This window comes from Mustela lutreola, chromosome 1 (assembly GCF_030435805.1).
Source record: "Mustela lutreola isolate mMusLut2 chromosome 1, mMusLut2.pri, whole genome shotgun sequence".
In the NCBI taxonomy this organism is placed as follows: Eukaryota; Metazoa; Chordata; class Mammalia; order Carnivora; family Mustelidae; genus Mustela; species Mustela lutreola.
Window position 1 is genome coordinate 242,137,862 of NC_081290.1, and position 15,138 is coordinate 242,152,999.

General features: G+C 38.4%; 1 protein-coding gene across 4 annotated transcripts in view; it reads left to right on the forward strand.

Moving 5' to 3' along the window:
- Positions 1–796: 796 nt before the first annotated feature.
- Positions 797–15,138, forward strand: part of USP47 (ubiquitin specific peptidase 47) — a 112,551-nt gene continuing 98,209 nt past the window's right edge. For 2 of the 4 annotated variants that reach the window (XM_059136295.1, XM_059136302.1), the window contains exon 1: positions 848–936. In XM_059136295.1, the coding sequence (XP_058992278.1) occupies positions 898–936 (39 nt within the window). In that variant the 5' untranslated portion in view covers positions 848–897. Of the gene's footprint in view, positions 937–15,138 lie in introns of all 4 variants that reach the window. The other 2 variants (XM_059136307.1, XM_059136316.1) reach the window with 2 other exon arrangements.

A 15,138-nucleotide genomic window follows, 5' to 3' on the forward strand; every position in this document is an offset into this window, starting at 1 on the left:
AGAGTGTGTGTGTGTGTGTGTGTGTGTGTGTGTGTGTGTGTGTGTGTGTTTTGGGGGGTGGCGGGGGAAAGAAATGACACCGTTTCTCCGAAGCGAGGGCTGCCGCCTCCCCTCGCAGGAGATGGCTTTGAGGTGCCTGGAGCCGGGCCGTCAGGAGTGCAGGCAGAGGGGGTGAAAAGAAAACGCAGTTCCCTCTGGCTGGGGCCGCGTCCGAGCCCGGAGGCCGGGAGACCGCCCGTGACGCTTTCTCTCCCAGGAGAGGCGAGGGCTTTGCGAAGAGGAGATGGAGTTAAGACACTCTTCTGACGGGAAGGGAGGGCAGTGCTGGTTGGCGGTAAGGTCAGAGAAGGAGCTTTCGGCTCCCGTCTTTCCCTGGTGGGGAGAGTCCGAAGAGCCCAAGAAGCCATGGAAGGGTCTGAGGCCTGGTCCTTCCCTGCCGGCAGAGGGACTCCCGAACTGGACTGTCCAGCATCCCTCCCGTGAAAGGCGTTTGTTTGCATGGCCGCTCAACCGATTTTGTACATCCCGGGGCTTAGTAAGAGCTGAGGTAATTAGACGCGAGCGACAGCTGCCTCAACACCTTGGGCGCCTAGCGCCGGGCTCGGAGCCCGACGGCCCGAATTCTCGCGAGAGCGGCCGCCGCCATTTTTCCATTGATTGCAGCGGGCTGGGGGAGGGGCCGACGACGAAGGCGACGGCGGCGGCGGCGGCGGCGGAGCAGCCGTGGGTCGGTGTCTGCGCGCTGGTGTCTGAGGCCCAGGCTGAGGCCTCCGCGGTTGCCGGAGCGCAGGCGGCGGAGAGGATGACTGCCGCTGCCGTTCTCTTCTGAGATAGAGAGCCGCCACCACCCTGCCCCCTCCCCCGGCAGGGCGGAGAGGAGCGGCCAGAGTCTGAGCCATGGTGCCCGGCGAGGAGAACCAACTGGTCCCGAAAGAGGTGAGGGGCCAGCGGAGGAGGCTAGGCCCGAGGCCTGTGTCCGCTCGAGGCGGTGCAGGCCCGGGCGAGGGGTCGGCTGCGGGCCCAGCTCGTGTGCGGGCCCGGCTGGGGGCGGGGGGAGGAGGAGGTGTGTGGTGGGGGCTGTACGGTGGGTGCGGCGAGCAGTTGGGAGACCCGACTGGATCTAGGGGCCGGGGGAGGGGGAGCCGAGACCGCCCCTGTCGGGTTTGTCGGGCCGGACGGATAAAGGAGCGGACTGGAAGGAATCAGGTCCGGCTTTGGGGGAGAAGGTGGCCTTTTAAGTACTTATTTAACATGTCGAGCCAAGATAATTTCAAAGAAAAATTTCTGTAACAGTTGTTGATGGGCACGACAGGGTGACGGTGCTGCTTCTGGTTTTGACAGTGGCAGTGTGTAGCTTTCAGGGCTTGTGAAATCTACACCCAACTTGAGATCTGAGGGAGGGCAGAGTTAACTGTTAGGACTTTTTGGAACTCCTGTTACTTGGTAATCCTGTTGGTTTGCCTAAATGGGGCCTGTGGAAGATCGTTGAAAAAGTAAATGCTCACTTTCACGGAAAGGTGAGAGATAGCTAAACATTACCATATGGAGAGCTGAACTACTTTTTGTAGCTGGGTTGTGTATGCTAGTTTGGGTGACTGCTTGAATTCTTTAAAGCAAGTGATATGAGAAGCCTTAACTTCTTGGCTTCTCTTGAATAGTAGTAGAAGATTAATGGTAGAATCCAGCGCTGGCCAGTGGATTTCAATATATTAATAGTATCCCTGTTGGCTTTATAAATATCTTCAGCGTATCCAAATGTGTATTTTTAACTAGTTGATCATCAGGCTAATGCTTTGGATTTTTTTTTTTCTCATATACCTTAAATAGAGACAGTGTCCTGTTGAAATGAGCTGTGTAGAATCTTGATGTTTATAAGCGATATCCATTAAACATTCTTTTTTTTTTTTTTTTTTAGATAGTTTGTAGCAAAATTGCTACTTAAGCAAGCTCTGACACTGCAAAAGTGATACTGGAGTTATGTATCTGATAAAATATTTTTCCTACATTATCAGATGGCAGTTGTTTTGCAAGGACAGTTTTTTTTTTTTTTTTAAACCTGGCTATCTTATGTCAGTATTTATTCATCGAACATCACCAACTCTGTGCAAGGCAGATAAACATGAATTAGAGTCCTTGCCGTGGGAGCTTTCAAAGCTACTAAGAGAGTGTTGGTAATATTCGTTGAGCTTCATTTAAAGGAGAGGTATTTTACTACATAAATACGTAACTCTTACGAAAGAACAGAAGTGATAGGTGCTGTAAGAAAGATAAACATGCATTTTCTTTTAAAGCTACATATTGCTGGTTTTCATTCTTACAAAAAGTAAAGTTAGTCCTTTCTTAATTTTTTGATTGTTAGAAAAATACAGTATAGGTGAAACTCTGCTTTAAGAAAATGCAACATCAGATTTATTTCCCTAATAATTTGATGTCTTAAAAAAACCATGATATAAATATGCAGCTTTGCAGAAAAATATCAGTTGTGTAAAAACCAATACTGTAATACCGCTTTTACCTTTTGGATTTTAAAGATTAATTGCCTCTCCTTTAAGACTAACTCCCTTACCTGAGGCTTCAAGCACATCGCAACTTTTTTTTTTTTCTTTTACATTTTTTGGAACATATGTCTCCCCCCCCCCCTCCCATTCTCTAGATTGATCTTCAGGCTGTTCTTTTTCCTTGGCTCGTCTCATGATTCCTGGAAGTATGCACAATGGTCTCAAGTCTTAAGACTTACTTGAAGTTTTTGCCTTTTTTAGCTTGGTTGCCTAGTTCTTTCTTTTTTGATGACCATACTCCTCTTGCTGAATTTTTCTTTATTTTATTAATTTAGTTGTTTAGTAATATTGTACTTTTTTGGTCTTATTCCTACCTGTTTTTCTTATCTGCCTGCTTATTTAGTCAGTATCCTTTTTATGTCCTTAATTACCACTTTTCTCTTTGTCATACCCTGTCTTTTAAGTTGGAGTTGAATCATACAGTGCTAAAGGGAGAGTATAGTGATCATCTAGTAACTTAATCCCTTTCACTTTACAAATGAGGAAATTAGGGCCAGAGGATTGAAAGTGACTTGTTTAGGGGGCTCTTGGGTGGCTCAGTGGGTTAAGCCTTTGCCCTCAGCTTGGGTCATGATCTCAGGGTCCTGGGATGGAGCCATGCATTGGGCTCTCTGCTCGGCAGGGAGCCTGCTTCCCCCTTTCTCTCTGCCTGCCTCTCTGCCTACTTGTGATCTGTCTGTCAAATAAATAAATAAAATCTTTTTTAAAAAGTGACTTGTTTAAGGTCACGTAATGAGTAAATGACAGTGTAAGGGCTAGAACTCATATCCCTTCACTATTCCTTGATTATACCCTATTTTATGGTTACCTTCATATAACTTGGAGGGTGTGTAAGACTAGTTTGTAACTCTCTAAGTACATTTACTATGTGAAAATAAATTGCAAAATTAAAACAAAAATTTGCTTCTGTTCTAATGGCTTATTATCAACAATATAGAGGGTTTTATTGTTTTTTGTTTGCTTAGGACCTTTGTATAGGGAACCCTGACCCCTGCTAGATTTAGATCTTGCTTAGGTGTGTGCATTCATGCATGTGTGTAGTTGTTGAATGAATAATATATTATTTTGGTCCCTGAAGCTCAAGGACAGATACATCTTAGAGGACTCCAAAGAGGGCTGCTTTGTGTACTACAGGTATCATAGCCTGTTTTTGTATGGCCTATAAGTTAAGAATGTCTTTTACATTTCCAAATTATAAAAGATAAGTAGAATAATATTCCATGACACATGAAAATATATATGAAATTCAAATTTCAGTATTTATAACAAAGGTTTTATTGGAACACAGCCATGCCCGTTTATTTACTATTGTCTGTGGCCATAGCAGAATTGAGTAGTTGCTACCGATGCTGTATACAGGATAAATTTGAAACTACTTAGTTTGTATTCAAGGCCTAGTACAGTTGATTCTGGCCCCAACCTTCCTTTTCAGCTTATCTTTTCTCCCATGAAACACATTTTTAATGCAGCCAAATGGGGTTCTCTCTCACTTGCTTTTCACTTCTTTTTGTACTATCCCTGCTTTCTACTTCTCTGTTCAGAACCTTCATATACATTTTTCCATAAATACCCTATACCTTGTTTATTCTAAAAATCTTTTTAACCTTAGGGATTTCTCCTTCTTTGAAGACCTTTTATGTGACTAGGATTTATTTGGCAATTATTAATAAATAGTGCTTGGTGTCATATATTATGGTCCCAAACTGTAATATACATTTTATGTAATGTTATGAATTCCTTGGCAGCAGAGATGTTTGTGTGTTTCTCTCAATTTTCTGTTTTTGTATACGTTATAAGTCTAGGACAGTACCCTTTCTGGAGCAGATATTCAGTAATATTTATTGATGCGGTTACAGGGTGTGAAGAAACTTAGAATTCTAACCAATTATCCCCTACTTGGATATTTTCTGCAGCACAGTTCATCGGCAAGCTGTTTTCCAATTCTTGCTTGAACACCTTCATGGCTAATCTCTGATAACATCTTTGTCTTACAAGAGATCTGTTATTTTAAGTTTTTGAGCTGAAAGAAGTCTAGACCTCTGACCTGCCATCTTTTGATAATTGCCTTGGACAACAGAGAAATCTTAAATCATTTCTCATAGGACAGCTTTTTTTTATTGCTGAAAATGGGAGAGGGGAGGAGGAGGGCCAGCCCCCTCTGTTCTACAGTCTGTGGATCCTTAGTTCTTTACTTCTCACTTGCTTTCTTTTAGGCATAATCCAGTTTTTAGTATCCCTCCTAAACTGCTATACCCAGAGAAGAGCAAAGGGAGTGTGGTCTATTCATTGTGGTTCATAACAAAGCTTTTTACCTCACTATTTCATTCTACTCTGTCTTTGAATTGTATTGATATTGGCTTTCAGGTCTCTTGCTTTTACTGTCATCCAAATTTTTATTTACTGCTTTGTTTTTATTCTCTTTATAAGGATTTTTGATACTAATATTTATTGAGTCTTCACTGTGCATATTACTGTACTGTGCCATGTAAGGAACATTTTGAGGAAATAGCAAAAATTTATTCATCTCTCAAGTATCTTAGAGTATAATTCAGGATAAGGTACATACCTAATTGTTTTAAAATAGTACTTTAAGTGATGTCCACAGAATATATAAACGTAGAGAAAATGGAAAAGTGGAAGAAAAAACAAAAGAGTAGTTTCATATCTCAGGTTTCTTTCTGCTCCTTTTCCATGCCATAAACAGTTTCTATATGAAACAATGGTGATGATAGTAATAACCAATATTTATTAAGCACTTATTGTATGTCAGATACTGTTATATGTGCTTCATGTATATTAACTCGTTTGAGCTTCACAGTGACCTCACAAGTATATAAAGACCATTAATGTTGAGAACTCCCAGAATATTAAAGCAAATTGTTTTATCTCTATTGTCTGGTTTTTAATAAAATCCATCAGGATTTATTATGGTTTATATCATGAATATTCTTTTAATTTTATGTTTCCTAATTAAATTACTAAGGAAATGTGCTACATTGGTCTTTCTTGTTTTTGATCATTCTTTAAAAATTAGCCTTTTTAAAAAAATTTGGGTGTTGATTCTCCTTTACCAGTAAGAAGCAAATATGACAGTTATGTCAAGTGACACTCATCTGTAGTTTACTTAAATTGGAGTGTTTAATTAAAAATCATTAGTATTTAAGATACATACCATTGGAAATGCTGACTTAATAAAGTAAAAAAGCTGAGTGCAGTTGTATAGGATTCCAAATTTGTCAGGGAAAAAATGGACAGTTTAGGGTTATAGGCATTGAAAGATTAAAAGAAATAGCCTAAAATATTAACAATTGTTATTCCTGGATATCTGGATCATTGGGCTATATTTAGATTTTCTTTACTTATTTCAGCAATGGGTATATACATTACTTAAAAAAAAAAGTTAGATAACCTAATTGTAGTTTTTGAGGTAATTATTGGTATCGTGTTACAATGTTTTTTATGCTCATGATTTTTATCTTTTCCCTCTCTTCTTGCTCTGAGTTTGCCACAGAGTAATCTGATCCACTTGCATGGCTTCAGCCTTTGATTATAATATACCCATTTCTGTCTCCAGCCCTGACCTCTCTTCTAGATTCAGATTTCCACCTGCATACCTGATATCTCTATTTGGTTGTATGCCAGGACCCATAGATTACATGTAGGTAATATCAGGCTCATATCTCTTCTCTCTCCTCGTATTCTCTTCTCAACACAATTCTTTCTATGTTCTGTTCAGTTAGTGTTGTCAGCATCTATTTATTTAAGTTCCAAGATTTTTTTGACTCCTCTATTTTCCTTTTTTTCATATTTAAATGAGTTCAGGTCTCTGACTTCTAGGCTCTTTAGGAATCTGTCCTCTCTACAACTGTCAGTTACTTTCTAAAACAGGAGAGATTATGATTTACTTACTTTCTAAAGTTTATAGTTAATAACTTCTGATTGCAAATTGAGTAATAGGTACTATTTGTAAGCACTGTGTGCAAAATACTGTGGTAAACCTTATGCATATGTTATCTTATTTAGTTCCTATCATACCCCTTTAAGACAGCTGCTATTCTTCATAATCTTATAGTTGAAGAAGGTAAGGCTTTGAAGAGGTTGAGGACCTTGCTCAAAGTTGTAGAGCTGTTTAGTTCTAAGTCAGTATGGCCTTAACGAGTGAAAGTACTTCATAATCTAGCTTCAGTTGTTTTCTTTTAAGTTTAATTTTTATCAAAGCTATATGTGTACATGTTTAAAAAGAGTTGAATAGTTCTGCAGGACTATTGACAAAACAGTCCTCTACAAATTCCCTCTTTTGTTTTGGGCTCTTTAGACACAATCACTTTCAATTCATTTCTTTGATATTTATCTCCATATCTCAAAATGTTCTGTCTGTAGTGTTCTTTCTGGAGTTTTCAGTTTAAGGCATTATCTACTGACTTACTGTAAGTAGAAGCTAAGGTGTACCGCTATCCCAAGCCATACCCAGACACATTTCTCAGTTTTGCTCAGTCTTCCCAGTATTGTCATATTGTAAGTAGTTTGGTTATACCAGTACTCAGAGTGTGTATCAGTGTGACTATTAGCTATTCATAATTGAGTCTTGTAGTTTACTGTAATTGTTTTCCTTTGCTGTATATTTTGTTTTTCCTGTGTTAATGTTTTTTTAAAAAACTTGCTTTTGTTTGGTTTTCTGTGTACTTATCATTAATTTAGCAAGAGGTTACCAACAGGGGGCAACACAGTGGACATTGGCAATGTTGGGAAGGCAGGGAGTGTGCTACTGATGCCTAGTGGTGGAAGCAGGCTCTGCTACCAAACATCATCCTACATCCACAGCACAGACTCCCACAAGAAAGAACTGTGCAGTCCAAAATGTCAGTAGGGACACTGTTGAGAAGCCGTGATTTAGTCCAGTTCTCTCAAGTGTATAAATCTCCTCTTACTCTGTTCAAACCTACTTATTTTTTATTTAAGTTTTCTTGAATTGCAGCTGTTGTCTATATTTGCCTTTACTATCATCTTAGTAGCCCCGCTCAGGACTCTATAGTATTGGGGCTCTTAGTTCCATATCTGGTGTCTTCTTTGCTCATTTTGTCATTTTGGAGGACCACTTTCAATAGCTTTCTGGACAGCATATACTTTTTTCCAAACCTCACATGTCTGAAAATATTTCTGTCCTCTTGCTTTATAGATCATTTGGCTAGGCAGAGAATTCTTAGTAAGAAATAATTTTCTCTCAGAATATTTTTTAACATTGTTCCATTGTTTTCTTTATTTCAGTGTTGCTGTTGAGACATCAGATGCCTAGAAGATTCTTTTCCCCTATTTTGAAACTTTTTTTTTTTCCCTTTCTAGAAGCTTTGAGAATCTTTTCTCCCAGAGTTTTGAAATTCCTGTATTATGTGCCTTGGTATAGGTCTTTTTTAAAATCCATTTCTGTCAAGTTCAGGGTAGTCTTATTCAGAAATTCATCAGTTCTGGGTAATTTCCTTAAATACTCCCCCCCCCCCCCCCATTTCTTCCTTCGGTTTTCTCTCTTCTTTCTCTTGAGTTCCTATGGATTAGGTTTTGGGCCTATGGACTGGTTTCTCTAATATTCTTACCTGTTTTCTTCTATTTTCCATTCCTTTCCCTCTTGCTTTATGGAAAATTTTTCTCAACTTTTATCTTCCAGTTCTTCTACTACAGTTTTATTTCTGCCATCATATTTATAATTTCCAAGCACTCTTTTTTTCTTCTGAAAAAAATTTTAAATATCCTTTTTCTGTCTTGTGGATACAGTGTCTTATCTCTCTTAGGAAATTAGTAGTAGTTTTTTTCTCTACACGTTCCCCCTTTCCTCCAAATTTCCTTTTTGTGTTTATTTGCTTGGGCTTTGTCTTTCATATGAGATGCTTTCCTTGGATGCCTGGTGATTCTTTGAAGTCGACTCTTACTTAAAAGAAGTGCCTTGGGCGCCTGGGTGGCTCAGTGGGTTAAAGCCTCTGTCTTCCGCTCAGGTCATGATCCCAGGGTCATGGGATCGAGCACCGTGGGATCCAGCACGATCCCACCGCATCGGGCTCTCTGCTCAGCAGGGAGCCTGCTTCCTCCTCTCTCTCTGCCTGCCTCTCTGTCTACTTGTGATCTCTGTCTGTCAAATAAATAAATAAAAATCTTAAAAAAAAAAAAAAAGTGCCTTAAAAAGCTTAGCAGCCTTACAAGTGGATGATTATGGTTTTCCCTCTAGAGTGATATGGCTGAATAATTTCCTTGCAGACTCCCAGTGACACCTCTTTTCTCTTGTGCTGGATTGATTTCCCAGAAAAGATTTCTGATCTTATGCCTAGAGAGAACAGGCTTGGGGACTGAGTAGGAAAAAGGGATTTGGGTTTCATCATTAAGTATGCAAATACATTTTCATTTGTTCTCCAGTTTTCAGTATGGCATTCTTCACATTCATTTGAGACTAACATCCTCTAGTGCAGAGATATCCAGTTTCACACTCTCAGAGGTCATGTAACCTTTTGCCAGAAAGGGTCAAGGAGTAGAAGAGAGGTCTGGGAGTTCTAACTGCTTCTTGAACAGATCTGTGCTCCTAGTTGGACTCTACCCTTAACTCCCAGAGTGTCTGAAACTGACAGTTTCTGAGCATTTTAGGGTCCCCCCCCTACTATACTTTAAAAATTTTTTGGAAGAGTTGCAGAAATAATAGAGAATTGTCATATACCCTTCAGTGAGCTTCTCCTCATGTTAACATTTTATATAACTATAAAACACTTGTCAAGAGTAAGCAATTAACCGCATTTTACTAGTTTTTCCACAAATGGCCCTTTTTGTTCAAAGATACAAATTCAGGATCCTACACTGCATTTAGTTGTCTTATTTCCATAGGTTCTTTTTATCTGTGATAGTCCTTACCCTTTCCTTCTCTTTCACGACCTTGACACTTTGAACAGATATTTTGTATAATGGCCTCAATTTGAGTTTGTCTGACATTTTCTCATGATTTATGACCTCTCTCATGAGGTTGGGAATTAAGAGAGGGATATTGAGGATGTGATGTGTTCTTCTCAGTATGCCATCTGGAAGGTGTGGGAGAATGTGATGTACTGCTAATGATGTTAACCTTGATCACTTGGGTATGGTGCTGTCTGTTAGGTTTTCTCCACTATAAAGTTACTATTTTCCTCTTTAATAATTACTAAATACTTTGAGACTGTGCAGATACCTTGTTGAGGCTTAAACTTCTGCCCACCAATTTTAGCATCTATCTATGGGTCTTGTCTTATTACTGGTGTATTCTAAGAGTAGTTTTCTATTTTCCTCATTTCTGTATTTATTAATTGGACTTCTTTGGCGAGGAAGAGTTATCCCTTCTTCCCCATTTATTTCCCCATAATAATTTATCAGTATAGACTTTTGGATATTTACTTTATTCTTTGGATTATAATCCAATTCTATTATTATTTATTTTGCTTTTTAAGCTGTTCCAATCTTGGCCAGGGGAGCACTTTCTGGTTGGCATCTGTGTGTTCATCCTTGCTTTGTGAGAACTTACTTTCTGGCGCCACATTATGCTTCAGCCCATGGTGTATTTTCTCTGCGCCAACTCTAGAAGCAACCACTTCTCCAGGGAGTTTATGGGAGTCCTTTGGTGTAATTGTAAACGTGATATAAACCAGGTGTCTTTGGTTTTCTTCTAAACTAATAGAGAATTCAGCTTCTTTACATGTAATAGACATTACCATTTGATCTGCTTTTCAGCTTTGAAATCATGTTTCTGGTTCCTTATGGGTTTATGCTCTTTAAAAAAATGTCTTAACTCTTGTTTTGAAATTATCTTGAGAAGCTTCAGCGCTAAATGCTTGTATTCAATCTATCCTCTTTAACCAGAAATTCCTAACTTAATGTATTTGTCTCCTGCCCCAGGCCAGTTTTGTTTTAGCCACATTTGACTACATTAGTTGCTGTTCCCAGATGTGCTCTATGCTTTCATGCTTCACTTCTATGCCCTTGCCCTGAGTGAATATTATGAAGTACTTTTTTATCATCTGTTTTCTGGGGAGTTTTAAATTGGTGAACTTTAATTTTGCATGAAAACTATTATTTAAGTGCTTTCTTAAGTACTTTCTTTAGGATTGCTTCTTTCTTATTTTCCAGTTTTTTGATTAGTCAAAGTTTTTGCCTCTTAGTATCAAGGTACTATAATTTTTTTTGCTGAAATTGAAGGGACTGGGTTAGTACATTTCCAGGGTACTAAAGTACCATGATAGCCCAACTTGGAAAGAAAAGGTTATATTGAAAATAGGAGGCTGGGAAAAATATATCACTGAATATATAAATTTAAATATCTGTTGTCAATTAAGATTACAGAAGACATCTACTTTTAAAATTGATTCATTTGTCTTTAAGGATCTTCTTCAATTTAGGCAACATGTTTAGGTGTCCTGGTATGCAGAGGCATATTCTTTTATGAGGTTTATTACACAGATTTTAAAGTGTTCTGTCCAGGTACTGTTGGCTTAAAATCTACTTTTGTACAAACACTCTCCATTGTACAAAGCCTTTGGGGCAAAATTATTGTGATTGGCAATGATGACAAATGATTGGCAAAACTGACGTAATCAAGATTCTTAAAGAGCACTCATTTCTCTTGAGAATGATTTGCTGTTGGTATAGTGTGGATGTAAGTGTAGGGTAAGTAAACAGAGGTCTCCTCTCTGCCTTATTACGTATTTCCATTTACTCTATCTCTAGGGTTGAGAGCAATAATAATTTATATCTATTTTTTTGTTTAATAGAACTAAACTGAACCATGTATATATAAAATAGGCATTGATATTTATATAAAACTGTTGCTATAACCCACTGTTTTTATGAAAATTACTGAGATAATGGGTGTCAAATTTTAATGTTTTTTTAAAAACATGCTCTTGGGGCACCTGGGTGGCTCAGTGGGTTGAGCCGCTGCCTTCGGCTCAGGTCATGATCTCAGGGTCCTGGGATCGAGCCCCACGTCGGGCTCTCTGCTCAGCAGGGAGCCTGCTTCCCTCTCTCTCTCTCTCTCTCTCTGCCTGCCTCTCTGCCTACTTGTGATCTCTCTCTGTCAAATAAATAAATAAAATCTTTAAATAAAAAAAAAAACATGCTCTTAAAATATTATCCAGCCAGCAAAATCTAGCTCTTCTTCCCACAAGTAACCATTTCTGATTCTCTTTCAACCTGATTACATTTCCCTAACCCTGAAACCCATTGCACTATATCTTATGACATTTGAAAAATTATACCCCCTAATAAGTTACATGTTACTACATTATTACCTTTATTAGACTGGAAAATCTTCAAAGGCAGGACATGACAACCCGAGTGCCTGGGTTCAAATAGTAGCTTTGTGACCTTGGGCAAGTTACTTAATTTCTTGATACCATATTTAAATGAGGATACTAGTAACTACATCCTAGGCTTGGGAACAAGAAGTGAGTTAATACATGTAAGGTTTCTTGCACATAATAAGCACTCTATAAATGTCAGCATACCCCTCCATTATGTTATTACTTTCATCTTATATTCTTTCTAGGGACCAGCGCAATGTGCTTTGCATTGTCCAGTAAATATTGATTAAATGAAAATGAAGTCAGGGGCGCCTGGGTGGCTCAGTGGGTTAAGCTGCTGCCTTCGGCTCAGGTCATGATCCCAGGGTTCTGGGATCGAGTCCCGCATCGGGCTCTCTGCTCAGCAGGGAGCCTCCTTCCTCCTCTCTCTCTCTGCCTGTCTCTCTGCCTACTTGTGATCTCTCTCTGTCAAATGAATAATAAAAAATATTTTAAAAAAATGAAAATGAAGTCATATTTAGTTATTGAATATACTAGTCATTACAGTTACAGTTCTAATTATGACCTGTTAGCTAAATATCTGTGTGTTTGCACAAATCCTAAATGATTGTTGGATTTGACAGGTTCTTTTATATCCTCAAATATTGCTGATATAAGCATACTGCTATTCTTACTGCTTTAATTGAAAACTAGAACATGTTAGAGTACAAATGTTAAAAATAAGTTTTTGAGTCTAATGAGGTTCTGAGAAAAATTGGTTTATATGTATAGATAATTGTCAAGATGCCTTATAAGATTAACAGATTACTGCTTTATAAGATTCAGTGTGGGATGCTATTTTAAAGCAGGATCCATGTTAAGAATAGTTTGTTTCTGAAAGAACTTTATGTATGTGATAATTCTGACTTTTAACTCTAGAGTAGAGCCAGTCGACAGGGATGAAAGAGACTGTTCCTGTCAGTTGTACATTGATTGTGCTCTAGATATGATGCTGCGTTAGTTGACTCATATGAGACTTGCAGAGTCTTTCAAATATTAGCCTAGCAAGCATAACATGCTTGTATTCAACAAATATAGTGGCTTTCGAGTAAAGAAAAATTAAGGGCTATTAAGTAACATAATTAAGAAGAAGTCTAGAATTTAAACTTTTCTGTATATAGTGAATCTCATACCTTTGCTGAGATTAATAGGTTTAGCTTTAGGAAGACCATGGATCTCATTCATGACTTTATGTGAAGTTTTGTAGTATAACCAAATTATTGTAGTTTGACTATACAAATGATATTTTCCTGTTTCAAATCATACTTAGCTATTTTCATTTTTATCATAAACGTCCTTTAATTTTTCTTAGTGTAGGTTTCTATAGTTTCTGATTCAGTAGAATTCATTATTCTGTTAAACATTGAGTTAGTAGCTGCTAGAATCAGGTTCAAAGATAAATAAGATACCCAAACTAGTTCTAGTTCTAGATGCTAGTCTAGTTAATTTAGTTAGAAGGAGTAGCATTTAAAACACAGAGGTTGGGGCGCCTGGGTGGCTCAGTGGGTTAAAGCCTCTGCCTTCTGCTCAGGTCATGATCCCAGTCCTGGGATTGAGCCCCGCCATCGCCATTGGGCTCTCTGCTCAGCAGGGAGCCTGCTTTCTCCTCTCTCTCTCTGCCTGCCTCTCTGCCTACTTGTGATCTCTGTCTTTCAAACAAATAAATAAAATCTTAAAAAAAAAAACAACACAGAGGTTTGTAATGCATTTTAGGAATTAACAAAAGTTTAGTATAGATGGATAGATTGTTTGGGGTTGAGTAGTAGAAGATGGTTCTGGAAGATTGTGTCTTACAAGTGCTGAAGACTTTGTATGCCTGTGAGGAGTTTAGATTTTTTACTGTGCAAGCATTAGGAGGCTTGAAATCAACTTTTTCCCAGAAAAAGTTAACAAGTTTTTGAAATATTTATAAATCTAATTCCTGAAACTTCTTCACTGAAACATATTTTACTTGCATGAATGTTTTATGTCCCTACTTTAATATTAAAAATCTATACACAAATGAAAATGGGGAAGGGGGAACTTGCTAATAATACCTTATTCTTTTACCTGTTTTTTTTTCCCCATTTGCAATAATTTAATTAGGTACTTTTTTTTTTTTAAGAATGAAATGTTTCCCATCATAATGCATCGTAAGTGCATTTCCCACATGTGAGTCATGCTGGCAGAATCTCTTTTGGCATACTTGTTACATTTTTATACGGATAACACACAGGTAGGTGTCTTCAGATATGCTAAGCAGGTAGGCCTCATTTGCGTCCAGAAAAGTGCCAGGAGCTGTACTCCTGGGAGTGTAGATATGTTTTGAAGTCCTGAGCAGATTCTCACATTTAATGCTAGAAGGGAAATTTGCAAGTGGGAAGTTCAGAACTTCTGATTTTCACTGACAGTACAAGGCTTACAATGATAAGGTTTCTTCACATAAGGACATTTTGTGAGTGACTTTTGTAGTTGATAGTTTCCTAAGTGCTTTACTACTGATTTGTTTGCAGGCATTAGTCTTGGTAAGGGAGAACTAGTATGGAGTAAGTAGGATGTAGAACTCCAGTGTTCACCCCCTTTCTTTCTGCTAAAGCTCAGCAGGGTAGAGGTGGCACTGGTACCGGAGAATCATGACTCTCCTGGGGACTCTTATGGTGGCAGCCACACAACTGAGAACACCACAAGGAATGTTTTTAATTAGGGGATTAATGAAATCTTCCTGAGGAAATCTCTAATGTTCCAAATAAAATTAAGACTTTAATATTTAGCCCCAAGGAGCTCTTGATTATAACCCCAGTTCTAGGTTGCATTAAAAAGTCAAATTTTGGGGCGCCTGGGTGGCTCAGTGGGTTAAAGCCTCTGCCTTCGGCTCAGGTCATGATCCCAGGGTCCTGGGATCGAGCCCCACATCGGGCTCTCTGCTCGGCGGAGAGCCTGCTTCCTCCTCTCTCTCTGCCTGCCTCTCTGCCTACTTGTAATCTCTGTCTGTCAAATAAATAAATAAAATCTTTAAAAAAAAAAAAAAAAAAAAAAAAAAAAAGTCAAATTTTGTGGGACTCGCTTCCTAAAAGATACGTATTGCTTTACTCAATATAAATAAACTATGAGTTTATATACATTTATATACATTTTTATTGATATAAAATGGCTACCATTTTATGTGCTTACGTGCTTTCATTTTATTGCCCTTAATTTTAAATTTATAGCAAGTTGTATGATTTATTACATTATGTTTATTTATAGTACTTTGTGGTAACGGA